We start from the raw sequence: 13,570 nt of genomic DNA, 5'->3' as shown, positions 1-13,570 counted from the left end.
CCCCTCTGCCCGTCCCATAGCCCTGCCCAGGCATTGAGCATCTTGCTGCCCCACAGAGCAGGTGAGTCCAGTGTGCAGCACATAGATGCAGCACTCAGACATGCATTTTGTGGGCACCCTGTGCTCATGGATCCCTCAGCACCAGCACAAGCTCTCTGACAGCACCCAGGACCTCCTGCACGTAGGCCAGACCATCTTGCAGCTTGCTGCCCTACCGTCCACATGAGCTTTGGGGACTCTGCGTGTCTCTCACTGCCAGCAGCTGTCACCCAGGCACACAGGCTGGAGAGCTGTGCTGCAGTGCCAGAGGATGTTGTGGGCACCTCACGCTGGTTGAGCCAACGGTGTCCCTGGCACCAAGAGGGACCTGTGTCCTGGTGCACCCAGCACAGCCAGCCGGCAGGGAGGGGATTGTCCCGCTCTGCTCTGCCTGGGGCGGCCTCACCTGCATCATTCACTGTGTGCAGGGCTGGGGGGACAGAGATAAAGCTGCTGGAGAGGGTGCAGAGGCCATGGAGCTGGTGAAGGTTTGGAGGGGAAGCTGCGTGAGCAGCGGCTGCAGTCCCTGGGTTTGCTCAGCTGGAGCAGAGCAGCCTGAGGGCAGAGCTCATGGGCTGCAGGTTCCTCAGCAGGAGCAGGAGGGGCAGGGTGAGCTCTGCTCTGGGACAGGGACAGAGCCCAGGGAGCGGCAGCAGATGTGCCAGGGGGGCAGTGGGACATGGGGAAAAGGTTCTTCCCCAGAGGTGCTGGACACTGAACAGGCTCCCAGGGAGGTGTCACGGCCCAACCTGACAGTGTTCAACAAGAGACTGGACACCGTCGTCAGACACGTGGGGTGACCTGCGGGGTGTCCTGTGCGGGGACACCAGCTGGAACCGGTGATCCTGTGGGTCCCTCCAGCTCAGGACACTCTGTGGTTCTGGTGTCCCCAGTACCCCTGGGCACACGCGGCTCCTGTCCCAGCCTGGAGCACAGACCCTTGTTTCCATTAGCTGTTGTCAACCAGCTTTTTGTCTCTTTTTGTTTATTGCTTCCCCCGTTACTTATTTGCTCACAGTCCTCGAGCGGATACCTGAGCAGCAGCATGTCCTCTCCCTGGCCACAAACCGCACCGTAAATGGATGAAAACACCAATTCTCCACCGTTTTGTTTCAGAGGCTGAAGCCAACGAACCCTGCGGCTCAGAAGGCCCTGACGACACCCACCCACTACAAACTGACTCCGCGTCCAGCGACCAGAGTGCGGCCGAAAGCTCTGCAGTCGGCCGGGTCCGCTAAGTCTCAGCTCTTCGATGGCCTCGACGATGACGAACCATCCCTGGCCAACGGCGCCTTCATGCCAAAGTTAGTCCTTTTTCCTCTTGAAGTGGGGAGGTGGAGCGAGAGTCTTCTGATCGGGTTCAGTGAAGTCCTGAATTCTGTGGCTGTTTTGTGCCTCAATATTAGTCACAATAACAAATTTTACATGACATTGGAATGGAAATATTTTCTGTGGAGGAGATTAAAATGTTCGGGTTAAGCTGTGAAGGCCAAACAAGGTGTAAAATGAGGTCATCCCGAGTCTGAGGCAAAGCTGCTCTGCAGTTAATTAGCAATCATTACAAGGAGAGCTTGCGGTGCGTCCCGCCTCTGGAGCGGAAGCATCAGCAGCTTTGCTAACTCACCCAGGCCCAAGGCAGATTTTGGACATTTTCACAGCGTGGAGCTGGTTCCGTTCCACATACGGTTCTGTTTCTGTGAGAGATGAACAGTGATGCTGTGGATCCGCCCTCAAGAACACTTTGGTTTCAGCCTTCAGGAGCATCAGGGCAGTCACACTGAGAAGGGGCCTGGGGGGCCTTGGCATCAGTCATTGACAGCCCATCTCAACACGGGCCTTTTAAAAGCATTTGTGACTTGGGTGACCTTTCATGTGTCCTGAACCACCTGTGCACTCTCCACAGAGAGAGCAGGGTGTGCAGTTACCTGCTGTTGTAGTGAAAAGCACCAAATGACCAGTTAAAACCAAACAGATGATACCGTGGGTGCTGAACTTGGTGTTTGAAGCTTTCCATTATTTGTGCTTTTTACACTTATGAACCGAAGCCGGGAATGAAATTCCAAAAAGTAGCTCAGCTGCTGCAGGGGTATTACTGGAGGTTTCACATCTTGAGTGTGGGAACCGGTCTGAGCTGGTTCCTGAACGCAGGAATTAACCATAAAATACATACTTATGCAGTGAATGTATCCACGTTCCTCTGTGTTTGTTTTTCTTTCTAGGAAGAGCATCAAGAAACTGGTTCTGAAGAATCTGAACAGCAGCAACCTCTTCTCGCCCGTCAGCCGTGACAACGAGGACCTGGCTTCTCCCTCCGAGTACCCGGAGAACGGCGACCGGTGCGTTGCTTCATCGGGATGGTGTTTAACCTTAGCGAAACGCAAACTGGTTCTGCCTGTCTCTACATTGTTGTTATTATTCAGAGGTGTCTTTTTAGGTGTTTGTTGGAAGCGAGTTGACCCATTGGGAGGTTAATTTCCTCTTAAACGAGCCCTGTGTGCTTCCTGTGTGGTCACACACTGACTCATTCCATCTGGAATCGGGAGTTGGGGGGAATGACGTACCCTATGGGTGTCTCTCCTCATTCCTGGGGTGAGGAACTAGGGAGCGATGGACCCAACCGGAGGGGTGAACCTTTCCTTCCCTTGGTCCTCAGGAGCGGGGAACTGCAGGGAGCTCTGCTGACCCAAATGTCTCAGCATCATCATAACAATGTGTTTTCTATGTGGTAAAATGAGGATTTTCCAAGGCTCTCTGTTCCCCACAAAAACCTGAACATCTACTTCCTCTCAAAATCTGCGACCATATTGCAGATAAACTTCTGGGTTTTCTTTTTCTTTAGAGGCTGGAAAAGTTCCTGACCAGCTCAATGTTTTCTTTTTGTTTGAAGCTCTTTGCCCTAAGAGCCGCTGGTGGGAGCGGAGACGGTGCTTGTCCGAGCCCTCGGCCCACAGCTGCTGTGGGCGCTGGCCTGGGGACCCTCAGAGCCCCATGGACAGGGGTCCCCAGCCCCTCTGGGTCGCTGCTCCAGCGTTGACGTCCTCAGCCATTCCCCTGCCTTAACGTGACGGTTTCTCCTCCTCCTGCCGTGTCTGTCCGTGCAGAGCCTGAGCTTTGTGTTCAGTGCTGTGACTGCAGCCCCCGCAATCCTTTCCTCCAGACTGAGTGACCCATTAGCTCCGCTCACAGGGCACGTGCTCTAGTCCTCTGACCATCATGTTGCCCTCTGCTGGGCTGGCCACCAGCTTTTTGGCAGTGGGAGCCCCAGGTTAGATGGAAAACAGCAGAGCTGGTTTGACAAAGGCACAGGGAAGGGAATAACTGCTGATTTGGCAGTTTGTTCTGGTCCGGTCTGCTCTTTATATGAAAAAACATCAGAATTCTCATGTTGATGAAAGTCCCTTAGGACTCAATAATTCCATGTTATTCTTCATTTCTTCAGGTTCTTTCTGTCGGTGCCTCCCGACGAAAACCACAGAGCAGACGGCGAGCGAGAGGAGGAGGAGGATCACCACGAGGTGACGAGGTTCTACACCAACCCCATCGCCAAGCCCATCCCGCAGACCCCCGAGAACGCCGCGCACAAGCACCAGAACAGCGTGGACGACACCATCGTGGCTCTGAACATGCGGGCGGCCCTGCGCAACGGGCTGGAGGGCAGCAGCGAGGATGCCTCGTTCCACGACGATTCCCTCCAGGACGAGCGCGAGGAGGAGCCCGAGCCCCCGCATCACCCGCATCCCGCAGGTCAGGCCGGGCAGCATGCACACAGCTCCCGACGGCGCCTCCTGTGCGCTCCGAGTTCTCTTGGGCTGCTTTACACCCTCGGCTTTTTCTCTTTTCCTCCTTTTTTCCCTTCAGAATCCAGATCTTGCTTTTCAGTCTCTTACCTAGTGCAGGTATTTCTTTTGCTGAGCCAATGAGCTGTTAAATTTCCTCGCTCAATGTTGGATTAGACTGAGGTAGCGGGATGTGCGAGAGGGAGGAAGACCCGGTCTGCAATGGTTCTGCAGCAGCAGGCTGAGTTATCTCCTTCAGGAATGGGGCCGCATCCAGCGGGCGGCCGGTCACTGGTGGTGTCCCCAGGGGTCAGTGCTGGGTCCAGTCCTGTTGAACATCTTTATTGATGATTTAGATGAGGGGATTGAGACCATCATCAGCAAATTTGCTGATGGCACCAAGCTGGGAGGGAGTGTGGAGCTGCTGGAGGGCAGGAGGCTCTGCAGAGGGATCTGGAGAGACTGGAAAAATGGGCCCATTCCGATGGGATGAAGTTCAGCAAGGCCAAGTGCCGGGTGCTGCACTTTGGCCACAACAACCCCCTGCAGCTCCAGGCTGGGCACAGAGTGGCTGCAGAGCAGCCAGGCAGAAAGGGACCTGGGGGACTAATGGACAGGAAGCTCAACATGAGCCAACAGTGTGCCCAGGTGGCCAAGAAGGCCAATGGTGTCCTGTCCTGTATCCAAACCAGCGTGGTCAGCAGGACAAGGGCAGTGATGCTTCCCCTGTGCTCTGCATTGGGGAGGCCACCCCTGGAGTGTTGTGTTCAGTTCTGGGCCCCTCAGCTCAGGAAAGAGATTGAAGTGCTGGAGGGTCCAGAGAAGAGCAACAAGACTGGGGAAGGGACTTGAGCACAAGCCCTATGGGGAGAGGCTGAGGGAGCTGGGCTTGTTCAGTCTGGAGAAGAGGAGGCTCAGAGCTGAGCTCAGCACTCTCTAGAACTACCTGAAGGGCAGTTCTAGCCAGGGGGGGATTGGGCTCTTCTCCCAGGCATCAGCAATAGGACAAGGGGCCATGGGCTTCAACTCTGCCAGGGGAAATTGAGGCTGGAGATTAGAAAGCAATTCTGTGCAGAGAGAGTGGTCAGGCATTGGAATGGCTGCCCAGGGAGGTGCTGGACTCACTGGCCCTGGAGGTTTTGAAACTGAGATTGGCCATGGCACTTACTGCCATGATCTGGTCAATGGACTGGAGTTGGACCAAGGGTTGGACTGGATGATCTCTGAGGTCTTTTCCAACCCAGTCCATTCTGAGAGGTAGAAGTGTAACACTGGGTAGTTATCAACCCCCAAACTGTGTTGTAGTTTGCTGGTAAGGGGATGGAGCACAGGACATGGTTGTGTCTCTCCAGACCCATCGTGCTCCTGTTTTCAGTGTTCTCAATTCCAGTCCTGAGGTTCAGTGAAACCGAACAAGATCTAGAAGCATGAAAAGATCGTAAGAGTTCTTGAGTAACGTTCCCTGAAGTGAGACTGTAGCTGGTGAAGAGATGGGGCTGTGGTAGGTTGGTTGGTTTTTAACTCAAGTCATCTGGAGAAGGTGAGGAGGGAAAGATCAGTTCGGCCTTTCAGGGAATACCCGGCATCTACGGAAACGAGCGGGTGACGTGGGCAGAGAAAAATTTAATGAAATACAACAAGGGAAAGCGTAGGGTCTTGAATCTGGGCAGGAACAACCCCGAGGTCCAGTGTAAGTTGGGGAATGACCTATTAGAGAGCCTGGTGTAGCTGTTGTCCTGAGTGTGTGACGATAGACGTGGAAATCGGGTGTTCCAGTTTCTCTGCTTGCGCTGTTGCGCTGATTCTGTGTTTGGGCCCTGTTGTTGTAGAGAACTGGAATGAAACTTGTGAAGCGGTGAAGTTGGGAACTTGCTGTCCGCCCTGTTCTCAACGACGTTTGTGTTGCAGGGATCGTTCTGACGAGAGCTGGTTATTACACCATCCCGTCCATGGAGGAGCTGGCTCGATTCACCAACGACAGAAACGAATGTATTGTGACAGACTTCACCATCGGCCGCAAAGGTGAGCGCAGGTGGCTTTTCTGCTTGCGTACGGTTAACCAACCACTTTAAATCACAGAGTTGCAGGGGGGGTTGGGTTGAAGGGGCCTCCCCAGTCCCCCCTGCCATGAGCAGGGACATCGTCAGCAGCTCAGGGTGCTCAGAGCCCCGTCCAGCCTGGCCTGGGGTGTCTCCAGGGATGGGGCATCTCCTTTAAGCTGGAGGCTCATCTGCGTCCTCTGCCCTCAGCAGGGTTATAAACAGAGCCCTGCTGTTGGGAACAACTCGGGATCATCACGCTGGCAGCGCCAACCAGCTGTGTTGTGGGATGACTTGAGAAGCTTGAATACGAAAAGAACAAAAGCACTCGTAGCTTTTACTTGTAGCTGTCCTAGTGGACACCAGGGTGGCCGTGAGCCAGCACGGGGCCCTTGTGGCCAGGAAGCCAATGGTACCTGGGGTGGGTTAGAAGGGGGTGGTCAGTAGGTCAGAGAGGTTCTCCTGCCCCTCTGCTCTGCCCTGGGGAGACCACACCTGGAATCTTGTGTCCAGTTGTGGCCCCTCAGTTCCAGCAGGACAGGGAACTGCTGCAGAGAGTCCAGCGCAGCCACCAAGATGCTGCAGGGAGTGGAGCATCTCCCGTGTGAGGAAAGGCTGAGGGAGCTGGGGCTCTGGAGCTGGACAAGAGGACGCTGAGGGGGGACTTATTCATGGGATCAATATGGAAAGGGGCAGTGTCAGGAGGATGGAGCCAGGCTCTGCTGGTGACAACCAGGGACAGGACAAGGGGCAATGGGTGCAAACTGGAACACAGGAGGTTCCACTGAAAGAGGAGAAGCAACTTGTTGGGGTGAGGGTGTCAGAGCCTGGCCCAGGCTGCCCAGGGGGTTGTGGAGTCTCCTTCTGTGCAGACATTCCAACCCGCCTGGACACCTTCCTGTGTAACCTCATCTGGGTGTTCCTGCTCCATGGGGGGATTGCACTGGATGAGCTTTCCAGGGCCCTTCAGCCCCTCACATTCTGGGATTCTTTTAAGACACTTGCTGTCCCTAAATGTTGGAGCATTGGTGTAAAACATCTTGTCACTTCTATCCCCGTTGCTACCTGCACTGGAGCTGCCTGAGCTATAGGGAAAGGCTTCAGCCCAAACTCTATTCTTCTTTTATTTTTAAAAAAATAAATCTTAGGATGTATACCATTTTCTAAAATGCTTTTCCTAAATATGCTGTGAAGCTGAGGGTACCCTGAGTATTTGTGTTGGCAATATGAACAGCCCAGCGATAACTAAAAGCTTTGTGTGCAAAAGAAGGGGCTGTTAGAAAAATTGCCAACACATTGTCGATGTTCTCACACGAGGGAGGAGTTGTCACTTGTCCCCTGTTCTGGAGCCAGGACGAAGCTCGTGGGAAGGTGGGGAAGCAGCAGTGTAGCAGGAACGTGGGTTTTCTGGCATGTGATTTTTCATGGACAAGTCGTGATGTTTTGGTTTGTGTTGCAGGTTACGGCTCAATTTACTTTGAAGGAGAAGTAAATCTGACTAACTTAAATCTGGACGAGATCGTTCATATCCGTAGAAAAGAAGTTATTGTTTACCCTGACGATGAAAGAAAACCGCCTATTGGGGAAGGTCTGAACAGGTAATGTTGCAGTGTGTGGGGACCGTGCCTGGTGAGAACGGGTGTTATGGAGGGGACAGCGAGCTGGGTTTGCAGGCAGCTAACACGAAATGTGAATGTGAGGTGTGTGCTCAGGTCGCAGTGTTGTACAGTTACCAGATATGTGCAAGTTCCTGAGCAAGAAGTGCTGGTTGGAGGCCCCCGTTCAGTTCTCAGCTCTGTGTGCAGCCTTAGCCGCTTGGCCTCACAGCCCGTGCTCTCTCCCGCTTCTGCGTTTACCAGGCGAGCCGAAGTGACCTTGGACGGAGTGTGGCCTACGGACAAAACCTCTCGCTGCCTGATCAAGAGCCCCGAGCGGCTGGCAGAGATGAACTACGAGGGCAGGCTGGAGTCCGTCTCCCGCAAGCAGGGCGCTCGCTTCAAGGAGTATCGCCCCGAGACCGGATCCTGGGTGTTTAAGGTAAAGGTTTGGTTCTGGTGGTGAACTGACTTACAAGAGTATTGGGAGTAATGTCAAATTAGAATCTCCCGAGAGCTTATAATTCACAAACTTTGCTAAACTTCTGTCTCAAGCTAAACTGTCCTCACCAGGTTGGTGAAAGCTGCTTTGAAAGGTTAAAGACATGCATGGAGCGGGTGGTTTTGCTCTGGAAATAGCTGCGTTTATTCCGGGTGTCGCTGCTGCTGGTGGACAGCGCTGGCAGCTCCTTGTGCAGGCCTTTCCGGAACAGACGCCTGTGATCTCTTCCCGCTCTGACAGGTGTTCCCTTCCTGTTGTGCAGGTGGCGCACTTCTCCAAGTACGGCTTGCAGGATTCGGACGAGGAGGAGGAAGAGCATCCTTTAAAAGTGGACGCCAAGAAGTTAAAAACGGCGCCGGTGGCTCCCCCGGGGCTCGCGCCGCACCAGCAGATGGCCCTGGACGGCAAACCCACGCCCCCGGCTCAGGTAGAAGGAGGCCGGTGACTAAGAGGGGGTTTAAACCCAAACGTGCCGAGTGGCTGGTGCCTGGGGAGGGGCTGGTGAAGTGACCGGTGGCCGGGAAAGCAGCGGAAGCCACGGCGAGCGCGCAGGACTGCCTGGCTCCTGTGACTTGGAAGGGTCTGCGTGTGCTTCGAGACCCTTGACACTGAGGGCTGTGGGCTGGGAAGGCTTCAAACCCTTGTTTCTTGTGCAAATTTGCTTGAATTTGGTGTGTTTGCACCACTTAAGAAAACTTGGTTTTGTGAATATTGAACGTATATAACTATAATTACAAGGCCTTGTGCTGCCTGCCTTGACAACATTGTGCATTAATTTGACTTGACCACCGTTTAGTGTGTGAGACTGTCAGCTTTATATTTGAAGAATGTGCTCTACTTTATTAAAATGCCTTTTTTGAGGCTTGTTACCTGGCGGGTCTGTAAGTGTGTTTGCGCAGGGTGTGATTGATCCCAGAGCATCGATAGAGCATCCTCAGCAGTACCCGCCTCGCTCGGGGAGGGGAGCAGCTTATCCAGCTTAGTGGTAACGCCTTCAGATCTAATGGCAATTTCCTTTTAAACCCACAAACCGGGATTGTTAAAGTTTAGTCCGCTTGTATTTTGGGGATGTAATTAGTGTGGATATTGCCCCACTAAATGAGGAGCTGCTGCGGGCTGTTTGGAAAGCGTCCGGCCTCTGCCGGGGTGGAATGTCCTCTGTGCCAGCCGCTCACGGTAAATGTTTGCCAAGTACCGACATCTTTGCCAAGTGACTTATCACAAGTCAGAAAGCAAGTGCAGAACAACCTTATTTTATCCCAGTTTTATTTCTGCATCTCCGAAGGCAAAGCAGGAAAAGCAGCGTTAAATGCAGGACTGTCACACGGGTCCAACGCTTGTTTCTCTTGGTGTATTTTAGTTTGGGGGTTTGTTTGCTTCATTTTTTGTACTAGATCTAGTCCTTCAGAAACCAGGAGACATTCCAGCCCCATCTCTTCGTTGGCTTTGGGTGACAGCCCTTCCGGACACGGGTCTGTCCGTAGTGTCGGGAGACGTGACAAATCACGTTTGGCGCTTGTGCAAAACAACAATTTGTGTAGCAGGAAAACATGAAGCCAACTGGGAATTGCTTTTAATAGTCTGTGATTTAGTTACAACCTCTAAAAACACGAGTCACCATCCCTGGAGGGGTGGAACAGATGTGGAGATGAGGTTCTTGGGGACATGGGGCTGCACTTGGCAGTGTTGGGGTAATGGTTGGACTCCATGATTCTAAAGGTCTTTTCCAACCAGCGCGATGCTCCGGTTCTGTGATCTCGACGCAGGTTGGAGCAGCCCCGGCCGCAGCTCCGGTGCGTCCGTTCGCCTCGGTGCCTTTCAGTTTTCCTTCATTTTCCTTCTTGTTTCGATGAATGGGACCAGAGCTGATGTTTCGGGCAGCCGCAAGTCTTGGGAATGCGTGTGATTCATTCATCCTCTCTTACAGATCCTAATGTATTTAGCAAAACCGTGTCGAGGTTAATTAACCTCCTTGACTTCCATACCATTACCAACGGCTTCGGTTTCTGAAAACAGGGAGAATACCTAATTTCCCAGCCTCGGAGGAACAGCATAGCACGGCTTAAAAACTTGCTGAGCTCTTGGTGTGTAAAGCGTCTGAAAATCCTATTCTTTGGTCTGTAGGAAGCATTTAGGATCTAGACTTGAGTTTTGTGGGTTTGTTCCCTTCCTTAGCTTGAATATTAATGAATTTATTAATGTTTCAAGGTCCATGGGAAATAGTTACGCCAGGGACCTGGCCGCATTAAAGCACAATGAAGGGAGTAGTGAAACTTTTGCGCTTGTAACTATATTTTACTTGCAAATGTGTTGAGGTGCTGCAGGCGCACGCAGAACCCGCTGGCCCAGGCTCCTCCTGGGTCTGCCCTCGAGTTCTGTCTCTACAGACCCTGGTCTGGTTTTCTTTGCCCCCTCTGACAACCTTCATCATGTTTCTTGGCTGATTCTAATGAGCTAAGAAACAGCCGTTTCAACACGCGCTTCAATTCCTTCACGTGATTGAGTGCGGCTCCCGCACACCGAGAGCTGCACGGGTGGCTCTGCCCCGGGATGCTCGTACCTGAGCCACAGGGCGGTTAAACCGAGCCAAAGCAGCGCCCTGAGCCCAGGGCTGGGCTTGGAGCCCAGCGAGCCTCCCCAGGGCCGTTCAGCTGCCACGGCACAGGCTGGTTGACTCCTGGACCGTCCCCATGCCCAGCAGAGCAGGCAGGAGAGGTGGGGACGGCGTCAGAGCCGAACCCTCGCGGCTGCTCCATGTAGGTGCTGCCCGAAGGTTTTCTGGCCTCGCTTGAGCTAGAATGTTGTCTTAAGCACTTGGAGACATGTAGAGGTCAGCACAGAGGTGGAGCCGTGTTGTTACCGTCAGGAAAATCGTTATGTTAATTGTTCCTCCTGCCCGGGACTAGAGGTGGAGATGAGACACGTAGCTGCAAATGAATTCTTGCATGCACACAGCCTGTGGCCCAGCCTTGTGAAGGGGTGCATGTCCACTTCCAGCTCCTATTGAGTTCTTTGTGGAACATGAGCTCCATGTTTTTAGCTTGTACAACGTCCCAGCTGGGGAAGCGCAGTGGGTATTAGTGCCGCTGCTCCCGAGGCGGCGGTGACAGTGCACGCTGACGCGGCCATCGCTGCTGTTAGACTGGCTGCTCAGGCTCCTGCCGCGTCCCCGCTTGGACTCAGACGCAGGAATTTCGCCTTTGGTGGCTTTTGGAGGGAGAAGGTGGGACGCACAGTTTCTGTTGGTCACCTGGGAAATGGAGAGCAGAAGAATAGTCTTTCAAACCGAATGGCAGGACGTGGTAACCTTCAGGAGGCCACCACGAAACCGTGACCGCTCCTCGCTGGGCCTTGCGCTCCTGCCTTACGCTTCTGAAGAGACCGGGAATAGGTTGTGTATATCCATCCCTAAGCTTAATGCGGAGTCTTGACACAAGCGAGGGAGCGCTCCGCCTCGTTTGCAGGTGATTGCTGAAACCATTGGACACTCTTTGCGTGACCATGGTGACGCGCGGGTCTGACTGTTGCGCGGGTCTGACTGACGTGTACTGTGTGTCTGTGTCCGCAGAGCCCAGAGGTGGAGCAGCTGGGCCGGGTGGTGGAGCTGGACAGCGACATGGCAGACGTGACCCAGGAGCCGCCCCGCGAGGCGCCAGCGGAGGCCGGCGCGGCCGAGGAGCCCGACGCCGTGCCCGCGTCCACCCACATCGCCTCCAGCCTCGGCGTCAACCCCCACGTCCTGCAGGTGAGCGCCGGGTCCCCTCCGGATGCCAGGGCTGCCTGGTATCTCTCACCAAGTCCTCCCTTTGCCTCCCCAGGAGTATTTATATAGCAGCTTGTAACAAACAACACCTCACACCTATAGTGAAACGGTGAAATAACGGCAGAGTCAGTTCTGCTGTTCAGCCCATTCTTTATTTCACCAGCGCTGGAGCTCTGGGATCATCCTCCGTTGGTGCTTTAGCGCCTGGACACTCTCGCATTGCTTATATTCACATAATTATTACATATGCATTACAATTTTTGATAATTTTGACATGCAATACATCTGTACTAAAAAATAATTGATGATGTTAGTTATAATTGTTTAGTTTCTTACTTACAATGCACCTGTTAATTACTAGCCAAACACAAGCTAAGCACTCTGCTACCCAACAGTGTTATTACTTCATCTTCTCCCTCTTGTCACGCAGAAGGATCTAAAACTTGAAAGATACCCCCTGATTTTGCAGATGGTCAGAAAGCATTGCTCATGGCAGTGGGTTAATGATGGGTACGTCCTTTGTAACCTAATCACAGTATACATTAATTTACCAGCTTCTCGTCAGTAGCATGATTAAAACTTGCACATTAGGCTTCTAATTTTCTGTGGCAAACCTTTATAGCCATGAAAAGCTTAATGCAGAGGTGTAAATCATCTTCTTTTCCCAAGCCAGGGTGTGCATACAAACGAGCACACACAGACAAGATGTCGTTCATTAGAGTTCACCAGCCTGGATGCTGGAATCAACCAGCACGGAGAGTAAAGGGCCTTGTATACCAAATCTTATCACTGTGTTCACACCCTAAAGAGCCAGTTGGTTACACATCTGCGTATTGCATTATATAAGCATTTTAGTGTGTAACGAGCAACATCCAGCTGCAGGCCACTTTACCCACAGTCTCAATGTGTTACAGCCAGACCAGCAGTCGTGTGGCTTCCAAGCGTCTGCAGCTGCAAGGGCAGGTGTGTCTGCACTCCGTGACTAGGTGTTTCCCGAGTCACTCTGATCTTTGTTACGTGAGCAGACCGACCTAAAACTGGCAGGATTTACGTATCTTTAGGTTCTTCTCAGTGGTGACAGCAATCCGAAGGCTAGAACTCGGATTTCTATATTCTGCAGCATGGGCAATGTGATCAGATAAACTAATCCTGCACCAGGGCTGCCTCAGGACCAGCTCAGGGGAACAAGGTAAAGGGGTTGCTGGTCCGGGCTTGGAGCTCGGTGTCTGCCTTTATTTTGTGAAAGGGACGCACCTGCAACACTCGTGGTTAAACAAGTAGAGTTAATCTAAGAAAACATTGTTATTTTAGGACTCTGCACCCCTCCGAACAAGAAACATGGCCCTGATTTAAGTAGTGGTTTGTGAAAGGTCATCATGAACTGACCACCTTGCTTTTGGTTCTCCTGAAGGGTGAACTTCACCAGGGTTTGAAATACTTGCAGCATGAGCGTGTTCGGGCACGAGCAGCAGCCTTGCCTTGGCGGGACGGGGCCCACGGGCTCAGCTCGCCGCTGTGCCAGCGGTTCTAACTCACAGCCTCCACTTATCCCATGTTTAGATTATGAAGGCCTCTCTGCTTGCTGACGACGATGACCTGGACCTGATCCTGGATCCTTACCCTGTGAAGCCACCTGTGAAAACGGACACGTCGCAGGAGATCTGCTCGCCGAGGCTCCCCATCTCCAAACCGCAGGGCCAGAAGAGATACTCAGGTACTGTGAGGAAGCGCATACTGCCCGAAACGAGCCGAATTCTGAGATGAACGGGGAGAACGGGACCCCTAGCTGAACGTACAGCGCAGCGGGGGCGGGACAGCTCTGGCCAGCAGCCAGACGCCCACCCACGCTCCTTCAC

General features: G+C 53.1%; 1 protein-coding gene across 4 annotated transcripts in view; it reads left to right on the top strand.

Annotated features, from left to right (window-relative positions):
- The window catches only part of NUP98 (nucleoporin 98 and 96 precursor), a 44,151-nt gene that overhangs the window by 16,657 nt on the left and 13,924 nt on the right, over positions 1–13,570 (top strand). For all 4 annotated transcript variants that reach the window (XM_080338991.1, XM_080338989.1, XM_080338990.1 and 1 more), the window contains 9 exons: positions 1,156–1,343; positions 2,259–2,375; positions 3,479–3,783; positions 5,724–5,837; positions 7,314–7,452; positions 7,714–7,891; positions 8,214–8,378; positions 11,520–11,696; positions 13,275–13,428. In XM_080338991.1, the coding sequence (XP_080195117.1) occupies positions 1,156–1,343; positions 2,259–2,375; positions 3,479–3,783; positions 5,724–5,837; positions 7,314–7,452; positions 7,714–7,891; positions 8,214–8,378; positions 11,520–11,696; positions 13,275–13,428 (1,537 nt within the window). The remainder of the gene's footprint in view (positions 1–1,155; positions 1,344–2,258; positions 2,376–3,478; positions 3,784–5,723; positions 5,838–7,313; positions 7,453–7,713; positions 7,892–8,213; positions 8,379–11,519; positions 11,697–13,274; positions 13,429–13,570) is intronic.

Source organism: Nesoenas mayeri (assembly GCF_963082525.1).
Source record: "Nesoenas mayeri genome assembly, chromosome: 1".
Lineage (NCBI taxonomy): Eukaryota > Metazoa > Chordata > Aves > Columbiformes > Columbidae > Nesoenas > Nesoenas mayeri.
The sequence above is the reverse complement of the archived record's forward strand: the minus strand, read 5'-3'. Positions and strand labels throughout refer to the sequence as shown.